Here is a 14,670-nt window from a genome sequence, read left to right as displayed (position 1 = left end):
TTTCAGGCTGCTTGTTCTTCCTCTGCCACTGCTGCCACCAGCCTCTGCCTCTTGGCAGCACCCTAGGTAGGCAGGGGGATGGGAGGGGCTGGGGAGGAGAGAGAAGCCCCCTCTGCTATGTGCGCATGCACGCACACGCGTGCGCACACACACACACACTCTGACCCACCAGGAGGTTTGTGGTGTGGTGAACCGGCTTATACTCGAGTCAACAAGTTTCCCGAGTTTTTTGAGGTAAAATTAGGTCCCTTGGCTTATATTCGTGTCGGCTTATACTCAAGTATATACGGTAACAATTCACTACAGTGGTACCTCGCAAGACGAATGCCTCGCAAGATGGAAAACTCGCAAGACGAAAGGGTTTTTTGTTTTTTGAGCTGCTTCGCAAGACGATTTTCCCTATGGGCTTGCTTCGCAAGACGGAAACGTCTTGAAAGTTTGTTTCCTTTTCTTAACACCGTTAATACAGTTGCGACTTGACTTCGAGGAGCAACTCATAGCACGCGGTGTGGTAGCCTTTTTTGAGGTTTTTAAAGCTTTTTGAGGTTTTTGAAGCTTTTCCAAAACTTTCCTGACACCATGCTTTGCAAGATGAAAAAAATCGCAAGACGACAAAACTCGTGGAACGAATTAATTTCGTCTTGCGAGGCACCACTGTAATTAGTTAACTTTTTTTTAAAAAAAAAAAAAACAACAACCTACAAGAAGATGTAAAGGATGGCAATATTTTCTCAAACTTCTTAAGAAAACTGACTGTATCCTATTAGAATGGGTCTTTGGGGCAAACATTTATCCTCCCCAAAGTTAACCTGTTATCCATATTATTACGTAATCCTATATTTTACTGGCAATGAGATGATTAAAAAGAACATGAAAGTGTATGTATTAGATATTCACTTGATAGCCAACACCTTGTAGATGTGAGAATAATAGTGAGACGTCTCAACCTGCCAAGTTCTGGCAGTGATCTGGGTCAGACAGTAATGTTGAAAACAGAAGCTTATGGCTTCCTTGGTATCTTCTTAACTAAATTTAGACCAGCATAGGCCTTTTCGCTGATCTTTCTGCTACCCAGCCTTAGAATAAGAACACCTAGAACCTTATTCTAGGCTGTTGTTTTAATAAAAAAACCCAACCCCACAAGGTTCAAAGTCCTATGTCATAGGAGCTTTATGTACCTGGCAACGATCTGGATTCAAATCCCGAAGTGGTGGTATGAATCGACAAGTGTGGTCTTGTGTACTTGCTGCTTGTCTCCTCATATAAGTGAAGGTCACAACAAGGAAGCATTCAATGTGGCTCTTTTGGTCAGTGTAAAGCAAATTTACATATGTAAAGATTCAAGAGAGGCCGACCGAGAGTGGTGGTGGTGTTTTCTGGCACCAGTGTTGCTGTGGCTTACCAGGAGCAGGGCATGGAGGTTGGAACTGTGTCGATACTCCTGCAAAGATCTTTACTTGTACAAGGCCATGGATTTACTGGTTTATAGTATGGTGAGGTGGTACCTTACTAAGACATACTCGGAGCAGAGCCCATTGAAATCAATGGACAAGTTAGTCATGACTCGGTTGGATACAAGCCATGGTATATATTCTACATATGAAGAAGAAGAGTTTGGATTTGATATCCTGCTTTATCACTACCCGACGGAGTCTCAAAGCGGCTAACATTCTCCTTTCCCTTCCTCCCCCACAACAAACACTCTGTGAGGTGAGTGAGGCTGAGAGACTTCAAAGAAGTGTGACTAGCCCAAGGTCACCCAGCACCTGCACGGGGAGGAGCGAGGAAGTGAACCCCGTTCACCAGATTACGAGTCTACCGCTCTTAACCACTACACCACACTGGCTCTGAAATACCATAGGGCGTACCCAACAAAGTAGCTCTGTTAGGGCAAGAATGTTTGGCTGTGTAAAGTAACTTTTTGCCCTCTTCTCTCCCTATGTGCTCCCTAAATCTGTTCTGGGTTTCCCTTTAACCCTCGAGCAGACTTGAGGAGTTCATGGGGGGACGGGACAAATGCATGGAGGAGAAAGAGGGGAAATCCCATGGCACAAATAGAACTACTTGGTTGGATCCTGCCCTACAACCATAGGCCTTGCCTGCAGCAGAATCATGGCATCTGGGTTACACCAGTACCAGTGTTTCCTGCAGTGATTACATGACCTGTGAAGGGGAAACACGCATCCATTGGGTGTGTACACTAGGGAGCCAAAACTGACTGCAACATTCTGTTGCGTTCCCCTAAAGGTTTAGATATGTGTGTCTCCCCAGTTGGTTTTATTGATGAATTTTATTGTATTTATTTGAATGCGATCTGAGAACACTTGGGATATAAATAAAAATAAAATAAGTATTATGCATGCTCTAAGAGGGGAAATGGGAACGCGGGTGGCGCTGTGGGTAAAAGCCTCAGCGCCTAGGGCTTGCCGATCGAAAGGTCGGCGGTTCGAATCCCCGCGGTGGGGTGCGCTCCCGTTGTTCGGTCCCAGCGCCTGCTAACCTAGCAGTTTGAAAGCACCCCCGGGTGCAAGTAGATAAATAGGGACCGCTTACTAGCGGGAAGGTAAACGGCATTTCCGTGTGCGGCTCTGGCTCGCCAGAGCAGCGATGTCACGCTGGCCACGTGACCCGGAAGTGTCTCTGGACAGCGCTGGCCCCGGGCCTCTTGAGTGAGATGGGCATACAACCCTAGAGTCTGTCAAGACTGGCCCGTACGGGCAGGGGTACCTTTACCTTTACCTTTAAGAGGGGAAATGGCAGACGAATTCCCGTGGAATTCCCGTAAAGTGTGGGGTGGATCTAAGACAAGGCTGAAACATAAAAGTAAACAAGAGTGGGGTAAGCTCACTTGCAGTGTTCCAAGTAATCTGGAGGGATATTTAAAACAGAGACAATATTTTACTTCCAAATTTCCCTTGTCAGCACAGAGGCTATAGCGTGGCATAGTGTTGATGGCATAACTCCCGCTGGCTTAAATACTGTACGCATGGTTGCTTTTATTCCTCTGAAAATCTGAGTTTTGTAACAGCTCTGTATGAAATTCCTACTAGAGTCGGTAGCTGATTTCCATCTGCAGAGGCAAAATGGTTAAAATGAAGAGTGTCAGGAGTAGCTCACTGCCTTAAGTTAAGCTGCAGTCCTCCGCACTGCTACCGCTGGCGTACAAACCTTGTTAAAACAGAGTGTGATTTTAAAAATTCAGTAATTAATGAGCCTGCTATGAATGGAAAGACATGCAGGTGCAAGGCAGTGTCACTGCACAGCCATCTAATGAGAAAACTCGGGCTGCCGTTAATCAAATAAGTATGTAAATAAAACCAATTTCTCAGGTGCCTTAAATACAGGCTTCACTAGGAAAACCTACAAGGTTTATGAAGCACATGATTTCCTGCACTGTAAACATTAAAAGTCAGGACGCTTTTATTTATTGCAACCCTGGCAATAGGTATACGACAAAACAAATCTTCTTTCACAAATGGCACAACCATAAAGGGTTTATCCTTAGAGGAATAATTTTACTGCTGTTGGTCTCCTTGCCTCGTGGACCCAGTATTGTCCGTGGGATCTGCCAAATGGATCGTGGAAGAAAGTCTTTGTCCTACTGAAAATATACATTTCAGCTTCCTTCCTTCCTTTCTTTTTTAAAAAGAGTCAATACCTTTGACAAATAATGTTTGTCATTTGCTGTACTTGAAAGGAAGCAATAGACACCGAACATGAGATGCCTCGTTGCTATAGAGATTCAACTCTTTCTGTGCAAATTGCTGGGCAAATATGTGAAGTACACAAAACAAAACTAGCTAATAGGAAAGGCTCTTATAAAAGACATCACCTTTAAAGGCGGGACGACTGTACAGGACAGATGACAACATCTGCCAGCACCTCCCCTGTTTCAGCAGAGAAGCCTGATCAGGAAAGGAATCCCTTGAAACCCAAACTATCAAAGACACTTCAAAGCTTTCTTTATTATCATCTATCTAAGCCTCACCCCTTCTCTTTTTTAAATAAATAAATAAGTGATTTCATTGCAGAGTACTGCAGCGTGAATCGTTAAGAGCTCCACGCTTAATTACTGCCTAAGCATACAGAAAAAGAGCTGACCTGAACATTTTATGTTGATGCTAAATTGAATTCTATACATTAGCTGTAGGCCTGTAGCAAAGTCACAGAGGGAGATATATGGATTTCTATCAAAGCCCAGTGGCATTTTATATGCCTAGGACCTTGGCTAAAGCTGCACATTACCAAACTCCTGGAAGGAGTGCTTTTAGAAGATCTCTTTTAAATGAGACATATCTAATCAAGAAGCTTTTCACGACATCTCTTTAAACCTGGCAATAATTATTGTCACTGGAATGGCTTTTGTCTAAAAGGGGCAGTAATTCTACTTAATGAGGATGGTTTCTTACAAGGCACCTTCGGAGCCGACAGCAATCTCAGCATTCATAAGGAACAAGGTAAAAGAAAAATGCAAGAGAGCTCCCCCCCCCCTTTGGTAACAAATGAGCTGAACCTAATAAAATGAATTGAATTATTGGGGTGCATGTTACAGAACTCCTGAGATCCTTACAGAGGTCACCCTTATGACCTTTACTTAAATGGACAGTTGTATTCAAGAGGCTTTCAGTGACCACTGACCTCGAAACCTGACAGCTACTGAAAAATATTATTTTGAACTTTAGATTGGTAAAGATTTTATTTAGTCCATTGAATAATCCCAAGATATACTGGTATTTTTTTACCAGCAGTGTTGCCTACTCATTTCAAGAATATACACAAGTAGGCATTAGCACTAGGGGTAGCTGTAACTATTATTGCTAATGGAGCACCATTCCTGTGACCAATGGTGCTTAGTAATCAACAGTTGTAAAGGAATATACTTCCAATTGTAACACTATATACACAGCCAAGTATTACTAGTGTAATCCAACTTTTGGTAATAATTCTTGCAGGGATGTTTGCTCACAGCCGCTCACTCTGTATTTCTTCCTCAGCATATGACCAGCAGTAACCTAACTGTTTTGTAGTAGAGTATTTTAAGGCCTGATTCAAATTGCAAGACGAGGTAGTACAGTCCTTACAATTTTAAAGTAAGTTTCAAACAGCGAAAAGCATTCATTTGAAAGCCTCCTTATGTGAAGACTGTCACCATGTCAACAACTGAATATATACAAGCTGATGAGTGTCTGTTTCTATATGGAGATGTTTTCAGATGAATAATCTGAAAGCAGGGACTATACCACCTCATGGTTTACTTCCACATCTGCCCTCTGTTTCTTCAAGGTACCCCTCACCAACGAGTGAAAAGGAAGAAGAAAAGTCACTAGTAACATTCAGTTTCTACCAGTTTCATACATGGGACAGAGATGCCATAGACATCCTTAAGTATAAGCCTATATGGACAAGTATTTAAAATACTAGCAGAGCAGAAGTGCTTTCAGTTACTGGTGCCTGTACCATGCAGTGCAGTGTTCTTCCTTTTCTAGCGAAACAGGGAAGAACAAACAGCCTATGTCAGGACTTCTCCTTCAAGGTCAAAAGAGGGTCTATGTTTCTACTAGTGGCAGGATTCTATATAAAGACCTCTGAATTTACAGAGAGGAGGGAGAGGGAGAGAGAGGAACATGTGGCTCACCTGTGTGGCTGAGCAGTATAATTTTCATATCAAGCATTAATGACAGGCAACTTGCCTAGAGATATATTCATTCATTTTTTCTTTCCAGGCACTGCACATTGGCTGAACCATTTTCTGCATGGCCACATAGCTGTGATGTGAATGACAATTAACGCTAAGCAGCCAGGGAATGTTGCTCAAGTTATTAGGAGCCACTGAAGCTGAATGACTCATTTTGGTACTATTTACGGAGCCGAGGAGGTGAACAGCTTGCCGCAGAACAGATGTTAATGACAGGCTACCTGAATCCCTATCGAAGAGCGCCGACTCTTAAGGAACTCCTCCGCTTTCGACACGAGGATGGCCTTGTCGCTGGTTCGCACTGAGGGGCCGTGGCTCTCAGGCCCGTGGCGTTGCGCCGCGGCCGTTTCCATAGCCAGGTTCATGGCCTTGTTGCTATCCAAGCTGTCCGTGGAATTGTACATCCCTCGACCGTCCTGAGGCCACGGTGAAATCCTCTGAGTCCGGCTATCGTGATAGGCATCCTGGGTGGATTCTGTGCTGCTCTGTGCTGTAACTGAGATGAGTGGCTTTGAGGTTGTACGAGGGGGTACAGGCGGTGGCGTTTTTTTGTAACTTGTGTAAGTTACAGCTACGGAAGAAATTAAGAGAAAGAAAACACAATTAATAATAATAATAATAATAATAATAATAATAATAATAATAATAATAAACACTGTTGTGATTTATAGGGTGGGTGGGAACTGTCAGAGGACAATTATGCTGCTTAAAAAAACAGGAGGCAATTATGAAATATGCTCATCTGTGAACCTCACAATCAGCACAAATTCCCTCTCACATACAGAATGGGTAGCTATAGCAACAGGTTCATTTCATTTCAAACAGGAAACAATGACTGCGAATGTTCCTCTTGCACAAATGAGAACCCTCAGCCCCAGTGAAGGGGAAAAGCAGCTAGGAGAGAATGCCTGCATCCAAGTTTAAGCAAAGATGGGAGGCCAGAAACAAGGAATGAAACACATGTGCTTGTTGATGCTCCCACAAATGGCACGAGAAGGAAGGTATAATTCTTTCCCTCCCCTCCGTTCAGTGCTGGCATGGATTATGCAATGACCAAGTGGATTAAAGACAGGTTGCAACGATCCTGTAACAAACCCAGCTTCCCAACACCCAGAACCCTTCTAATTTTCAACTATGGAGGAAATGGAAGGAGGGGTGGCAAAAGAGGGAGAGGACAGTGAATTAAAAGCTTCCTTGTGATTTATGAGATGGGGAAATAGTCAAAAGATGAAACATACTACTTGAAACTGTTTTTGCTACTGGACTAGGAAGTGGGATGCCCACTAATGAGGAGGATGGCTTTATCCCACCCAGTTTACAGTACCTATTGGGTGACTAATAAGACCCAGGGATAAGACGAGGAATGCCTGGGGAAATGTTGGTGGCACCCCTACTACTACATAGGCACCTTGCAAAGGGCACCGAGGTTGATTATACAGAGGTACAGAGTACGGAGCACAGAAGAAAGCCTTGAAAACAAATATCTACTGTTACTGTTATTCACATGAAGCAGGTCTGATTTCTTTCCCCAACCAACATAATAATACTATCTCGCCCAGCAAAGCATGCATAGTTATGTTAGAACAATTCATAGTATAATCTCCATGCGGAAAAGTATTCCAAGTTTTTTTTTGTACAGAAAGTTGGACCGAAACTGGTCTATGCCAGGCACAGCCTAGCTGGTGAAGATTCTCCCACTCGCTCGCACTTGCCACAAAAGATACCAAGCAGACGACAAAATGGCAGCCTAGAAACAAACTGGATTGAAGTTTTGAAAGATACAGCTAGTATTTTGTAACTGTTGACTTGGACCCAGAGCTTTGAAAAATGGTTTTAAATGGTTGTGTTTTCTTCTTCCTCAAATTTTATTTACTAGTCTATAGTCCTACACATGGGTGAGCACACAACCAAACTAACCATTGCCTTAAACGCATTGCCTGTGGTCTTCGGATTAAGGGCTGTATAGAAATTTAATTTAATTTAATCAATATATCAATTAAAGTAACCTGCTCTGGATCTGGAGCAGTCCTCTGTGTCAACTTCCTGCCAAAAACCACCCTCAGCTACTCATTGCCTCCCAACAAGGCTCACTGGGGCAGCGAGGTGGTTGGCAGGAAACAAATGTGAGATTGAGAGCTCTTAATTTTTTCCTTCACAATAAAAGTGGCTAACTTAGGCACGTATTTTTAAAAGAGTGTCCACTGGAACACTAAGTTGTTTTGTTGGGCAGCGGACAAAAAACAAACAAAAACAAATCCTGTGTGGTTCATTACTCATATGCAAACCTGCAAGAGTAAGCTTTGCCTAAAAAGATGACTGACAGATGAACTTCTTCCCTAGTTCCCCCCTCCCCATCTTTCTGATAGAAAAACAGACTGTATTCTGCTGAGGATCCACTTGTTGAAATATGATATGTAGTGTACAGTAGTTCCCTTTTTCTGTAACTCCTTTTCAGCTTTTTCCAGCATCAACCTGGAGCTGCTCTGTTCCTTCCTCATGTTCCCAGGTAGGCTGCTTTTTGAAATAAAGGATGGCAGGTACCATTTAAAAGGAGCTCTGCTGCATCAGAGCCAAAAAAACCCCACCTAGTCCAGCATTCCTGCCTCTGGTGCTGGAGGTCACACACAGCAATAGATAGCCTTCCACATGTTGCAGTCGATCCTGAATATTCTCAGATAAGAACTTTCCAGCCAGGTGGGAATAACCACATTGCTCTTCCCGATTTGTGTGTTTTGGTCAGGTTCCTGGAGGCTGGTCCACTAGGTCAAATGGGGGCATTGCCCCAACAATCTCATCTGCCCTCAGCCAGCCGCCTCTTGCCTGTCTTATTGTTTACAACTGGCCAAAGAAGTGACCTTCACTATCACCTTTCTCTTCCTTAGTCTCAGTATTGTCTTAATAGAATGCAACAAGCAGAATGGAAAAGAAACAAACATAGAGTCCCACCGCAAGCAAGGTGCCTGACCTCTATGTAGGACCCAAATGTACAGAAATCTCAAAAAGAGAAGAATGAAGGAACAGAGGCTCGCTGAACAGGACCTTGGAAGGTGGCCATCTTGCAAACTATTCTTCAGCACAGTTAGTACAGTACACAGAAAGAGAACCGCTTTGCCACAACTAATGTGGAGATGCTGTCATTCATCAGGAGCAACAGGAGGAGGAATTCAGACAACTTAGTGCTTGTGTAAAGAGCTGCTGACATAGCCTCCTCATCGTCTCTGTTGCTATAGATGAAGAGGAGACCCCAAAGGTTCTATGGGGGGGGGGGAGAGAGAGACATTCCACCCCACAGAAAGAAGAAGCAATAGAGTCAAAAGGAATAATCTACAGCTTTGCAAGTTTTTTTTTTTTTTTGGCATAATTGGATGAAATTTGCAGAACTGGAAGCCCCTTCTGCGAAATTTCAGAAGAACAGCTGCCATGATTTCCTTGCACAGGCAGCCTTTATAGACTCGGTATGGTCATAAAACGATGTGCCTAACCTTGCCTATTGTTTTATAGTCAAAAGCGCAAAAGAAAGCAGGCAATTTCAAAACAAAATCAAGAGGTAGATTTGAAAAAGGCAATAAGGATTAGAGGGGGTGAGGAAAGGGTGAGTAAATAAGAGATTGGCGGTATAAGTTTTGGAATGAGGTAAACTTGTACTGGCGAAACGTAAAATCATTTTTACAAGCCTCCAATTCACTCTACGAGAACTCGCTCAATGTTACAACGCTGAAGCAGTAGCGGTTGGCCGGGTGCGATGGCGGTGCTTGCCTGCAATATCGCTTACTGGGAGAATGTGGTAAATTGGCAGCCAAATCGGTGTGATGCAAACACACCAGCAGGAGTGCTGAATTGGTTCCATCATACCATCCTTTCCCCACCCCTTTGACTCTTGTAAACAGCGGAGACAGCAGTTAAGGGTGTCCAGGAAAGTGCTGCGGCCTTATTAAATGGTACTGGTTCTAGAAGACCGAACTAACAAATAGCAATAATCGCCAGAGAGCAAAACTATTACTTTGACATCAGTATCCCAAAGCACTGGGACAGCGGAGCCATGGTATAATAATTTCCTTTGATTACGGGTTAGACCTGTCAAGCAACTTTCCCTACACCCTTAGAGGCATAATTTTGCTTTCAGCAGATACTTCTGTGAAACGATTTCCGTGTTCAGATCAGTAAGGTACTGCAAGGTACTTCAGATTTTCCACCTTTGGTTCACGGCACCCCACGTGTATCCTTCTTCACCTCAGACCAATCCCCAATCCCTTCAAAGTGGTGTGTTTTGCTTCAGAATCCAACCAAATCCAACCCCTAACAAATACGAGACAATGTATATCGATTGTGCAGTAATGTCATTTATTTCTCTTTAAAGAAATGGCAGTAAAATATTAGTATCATTAAATATAAATAATGAAGTAATTATTTTAAAAACTTGCATCCGAAATGGTCACATCATTAACACACACATTTTAAAAATGGGTATATTTATTTATCAAGAACTACTGATGGTTAATAATAATTGTTTTTAATTGCATCATAAATCATAATCACAACATAAATTGAAATGTATATTCGCTGAAGTATGATAGTGGGTTAATTTATTATGTTAATTTAATGGCCTATCTATGACTTGAATTAGTCAGCCATTTTTAAAAAAATACTATTTCTTATCAATAAAACAAGTAGCAGAAAATGTAATTTTATTTTATTTTTATATACAAAATTAAACATTGATCCACTTTTAATTTTTGGTTTTAAATAATCTCTCTTGTCTTTCCACCACAGGAACAATGTGCAGGTCTTCTGTGCTTTCATGAATGGCTTCCTTGACCCATTTGTGTAAGTCCTGTTTGGGGAAAAATGAGAAGAAAAATTAAGGATGTGGATAACTTAAAATTGCTCAGACAAGAACTTTTCAAGCTGAACTTAAAGTTGCTAAAAGTTAAAGGCACCCTTTTTTTAAAAAAAGTTACAAAACAATGTGTTTCCTACATTAAGTTAGTTGTTCATAGTTCTGTTAGAGGTCACTCAGTAAAATGAAATCTGTTCAAAGCCAAGTTTTGTTCACTATGTGTTCCCCATAGATAAGTACATGTGATGAAGAGAGCTGCAATTGTGTAAGATTAAACATAAAAATACTCACACTGGTGTTGAGGGAAATCTTTTTTGCTTCACCAAGACGTTACTGCAGAAAGGAAAGGACGACTGAAATGAATTTTAAGTAGAAAAATATGCACAAGTTAAAATGCAAGAATATCAGACAGATCTGATAAGCAGAGGTAGGCAGATATAAACCCTATAGTTTATCAATAGCCTCAAAAACACCAACTGCATAGTGTTATACTGCTTACAGTATAATAAACTGTACTGCAAAACAGCTTTGCCTTACATGATAAGGTATGTAGTGGAGCAGAGTTAGGGGAAATCTGTGGTCACCCATATATTGTGGGCCTACAGCTCTCATCATGCCAGACCATTGAGTATGTTTGCTGGAGCTGATGGGAGTCCAACAATACATGGGAGTTTAGTGACACAGCCCCAGTCCGGGCAATTTCCCAAGGCCCTATAGCTTTCTAGATGTCTGTGGGCTGCCCTCCGCAGCCTCCTTCTAGAATCTGTTGTTGCTGCCAATGCTACCTGCTATAGATGGGGCGCTCTCAAGGACAGGATACTGAGTCTTAGCTTCTCTTGCTTCTCCTGCTAGTCATCCACAGCCAGGTAGCCAGGTGTGTGCTCACTGGTCTCTTCCTTCAGGAGAGAGAGTGACACACATGCATGTGCACCAGAACATCTGTGCATTGTGTCCTTTCCACTCAAGATTTATAAATGTCCTGGGCTGGGCTGGAGAAGTTCAGGAGGCCTCTTCTTCTTCTTCTGAGAGCACACACCAGATACCTTCAAAAACGAGAACCAGGTTTTTGACCCTTACATTCTCTACAACCTGGTGGTGATATGGCAAAGATATCTGCAGCCAGAACCTCCATGATCTCGACTCCTTCATGTTATCAGGAGCATTCCACTTCTCCTGGATCACCCCATCCCTTACTTTAGAGCAGGCTTCCACAAACTCGGCCCTCCAAATGTTTTGAGACTACAAGTCCCATCATCCCTGACCACTGGTACTGCTAGCTAGGGATCATGGGAGTTGTAGGCCAAAAACATTTGGAGGGCCAAGTTTGAGGAAGCCTGCTTTAGAGGCTACCATGGGAGTGGGGTGGGCCCCCATTGTGGACATATGTGCCCATGTGGGGGTGGCAGACTTGGAAGGGGGCACATCATTCCATGAAAAGGCAGGGCTCTGGAATGGGTGACGCTGCATCATCACCACTGGCCAAGACATGAATAGTTTGATAGCAGACTATTGTGATTCAGAGTGGCTTGGACTCTGCTGGAAGGTCTGCCCTCCTATTCAGTCCATCACCCCAATCTGATTTGGAAACATCTGCTGCTTTGATCTAATAGTGTTTAGGATGCACGTGGTCTTAGGATGGACACAAGCTCAGAAAGGCTGCAAATACACTGCCTCAATTCCACCCACGCCAGGCTTCTCTAACCACTAAAGGTCACCCCGTCCCCTAAACTCAACCTTCTCTTAACCCAACCAACTAATGTACTCTCAATGGCCCACTCACCCCATATCCCTGCCCTCCCAGACCCATTCATTCCAACCCACCTCTGGATGCATCCTGCAGGGCTGCTGCCTCTGCCCACACTGCTGCTGCCACGCTGCCAATCTTGCCACTCTTGCTGCTATCAGATGACCCCTCTGTCATGGCTGCAGGCCCCGTGGCTTCTGCGACATGTAATGTCATGCTGTGAGGTATAATGTTATTCTTTGCATTGTTGCCGGAAGGCATCCTGGAAGTGACAGAGAACCCGTCTATTTTCAGCCCCCACCCTGAGCAAAACAGGGAGGGCTTTTTTTTTCTGTAAGTGGGTACACATTATCATGTAACACAGTAGCCTACTTTCAGCTCCATACGATTGCTGACAATTCTGCCTATAAGTATACAATGGCTTCCAAACACTTAAACAAGTGACATTTGCACATTTCCTACACATAATGGTGTAACAGGGCATCTATGTCTCTCCTTCTCCCGTAGATGAAATGTCATGTATGAAATAATTTGGTGGCACATACAAAGTATGTGCATTTGGTTCAGTTAAAGTTGATCTGTCTTGGTAGTAATCCATAACCGTTATTGGTTCCCATAGGTCCAGAAGTTCCCAGACATATCTGGAATACTGCAGTCAGAAGCAGTGTCCGGGTGGAAATTGCTAAAATGTCCAGGAAAACCCATGTCAGCAGTGTCAGTTTTTGGCTCAACAACGTTTCTGTCCTGCTTTTCACTGTTCGAACCTTACCATAACAAAGCTAAAGGTTATGCAATGCTTTCACACTCACCAGCCGCACAATATACAGAATTGCACATTCATAAAAGAAACTGCAAAACAATTTTCTCAAAACTCTAGATCAGAATTGAATTGTTTACCTCAGATACAACACTTGCAGTCCATGGAAGTCTATGGTGGGCTAGAATTACATACGCGAATTGTTCACCGACGAAAAGAACAAAGTACCCAGAAGAATAATTCATCTGTGCAATGGTTTTGGTTTGTACAGAGAAGATGGCAAAACACAGTCTCTGTTTATGGTGGAGCCCCATGGATATCACTGTGTTAGCATAACAATCATAGTACCATTGAATTTGAAGGGACTCCCAAAGTTCATCTAGTCCAATGCCCTGCGATACTGGAAGCTCAGATACTCCTTGAATCATACTGGGAAAGAGTTCACATTTTAGCTGTGTTACATTGTCTCTGATTTAGAAGAATGGACAAGGTGGAGTTGCTTTGCAACCCTTGGCTTAGCATGCAAGCAATTCTGAACTGAATACTTTGAAATGTGTGTGAACTCATTGTGTGGCTTGATAATTAAAATAGGAAGATATATATCGGGGAGGGGGAATATAATCATTTGCAGCTGACGAAGACCACAAAAAAGCTGGGATACAGGAAGATTTAAGAATAAAACACAGAACGCCCTCCCTATCTAAACGGTTGCTTAGATTTAAGCAGACTCTGCTTAGCCCCTTAGTGATGATTAAAGGAAGATGTTGAGTTCCAACTGGTAGCAAAGCAATGTAATATGGGATCAGTTTGCTTTCTAACAGTCCCATGGATGAGTTTTCCTGTTTTGTTTTTCAGTTCTGCAATAATCCTCGATTGTTGGCATTTCAATGAGCTGCATAGGAACCACTCACAAAAAGGAGTTCTCATGGAGATTTCACAACATGTCAAGCAAATTGGCAATGGGAGATTGCTGTAAAGGTGTGGTGGGATATACAAGGTCGCTCATGTTCTTGGGCTTGTATAACATGCAGCCGACTCTCATCCCCTGTGTTCGCTCTTCTGTTTGGTGGAAGTGGCTCAGAAAGAAATCAGATGGTTCTGCCCAAACTGGTATTATACATGTCCTGCACTTTAAACCGGTTTACAGTGGTACCTCGGGTTACATACGCTTCAGGTTACAGACTCCGCTAACCCAGAAATATTACCTCAGGTTAAGAACTTTGCTTCAGGATGAGAACAGAAATCGTGCTCCGACGGCACGGCAGCAGCAGGAGGCCCCATTAGCTAAAGTGGTGCTTCAGGTTAAGAACAGTTTCAGGTTAAGTACGGACCTCCGGAACGAATTAAGTACTTAACCCGAGGTACCACTGTATATGTTGTAGCTCTGTTCAGGTTTATCCAAACGCACCAAAATATCCACATACTAGACAGGAAAGCACCATGGCGGCAGTTTTAACTGGAGTTTTAGCCAAGTGGAGGTCACATTCATGGAAGCCCTCAAAGACATGAAGCATTCTAATCTCCCCATAAATCCCCTCTTACTTGGAAGCAGTAATCACCTTTCTTCCTATGAATCAATACAAACACAAGCCTAAGTGGAAACTATCTGGGCTGACAGAGATAGAATTTCACTTGGA

General features: G+C 43.0%; 1 protein-coding gene across 5 annotated transcripts in view; it reads right to left on the bottom strand.

Annotated features, from left to right (window-relative positions):
* DLGAP2 (DLG associated protein 2) overlaps positions 1–14,670 on the bottom strand; it is a 395,598-nt gene that overhangs the window by 35,576 nt on the left and 345,352 nt on the right. For all 5 annotated transcript variants that reach the window (XM_077926383.1, XM_077926382.1, XM_077926384.1 and 2 more), the window contains one exon: positions 5,917–6,266. In XM_077926383.1, coding sequence (XP_077782509.1) covers positions 5,917–6,266 — 350 coding nt within the window. The remainder of the gene's footprint in view (positions 1–5,916; positions 6,267–14,670) is intronic.

This window comes from Podarcis muralis, chromosome 3 (genome assembly GCF_964188315.1).
Source record: "Podarcis muralis chromosome 3, rPodMur119.hap1.1, whole genome shotgun sequence".
Lineage (NCBI taxonomy): Eukaryota > Metazoa > Chordata > Lepidosauria > Squamata > Lacertidae > Podarcis > Podarcis muralis.
Note: the sequence above shows the minus strand (reverse complement) of the source record. Positions and strands in the feature narration are given on the sequence as shown.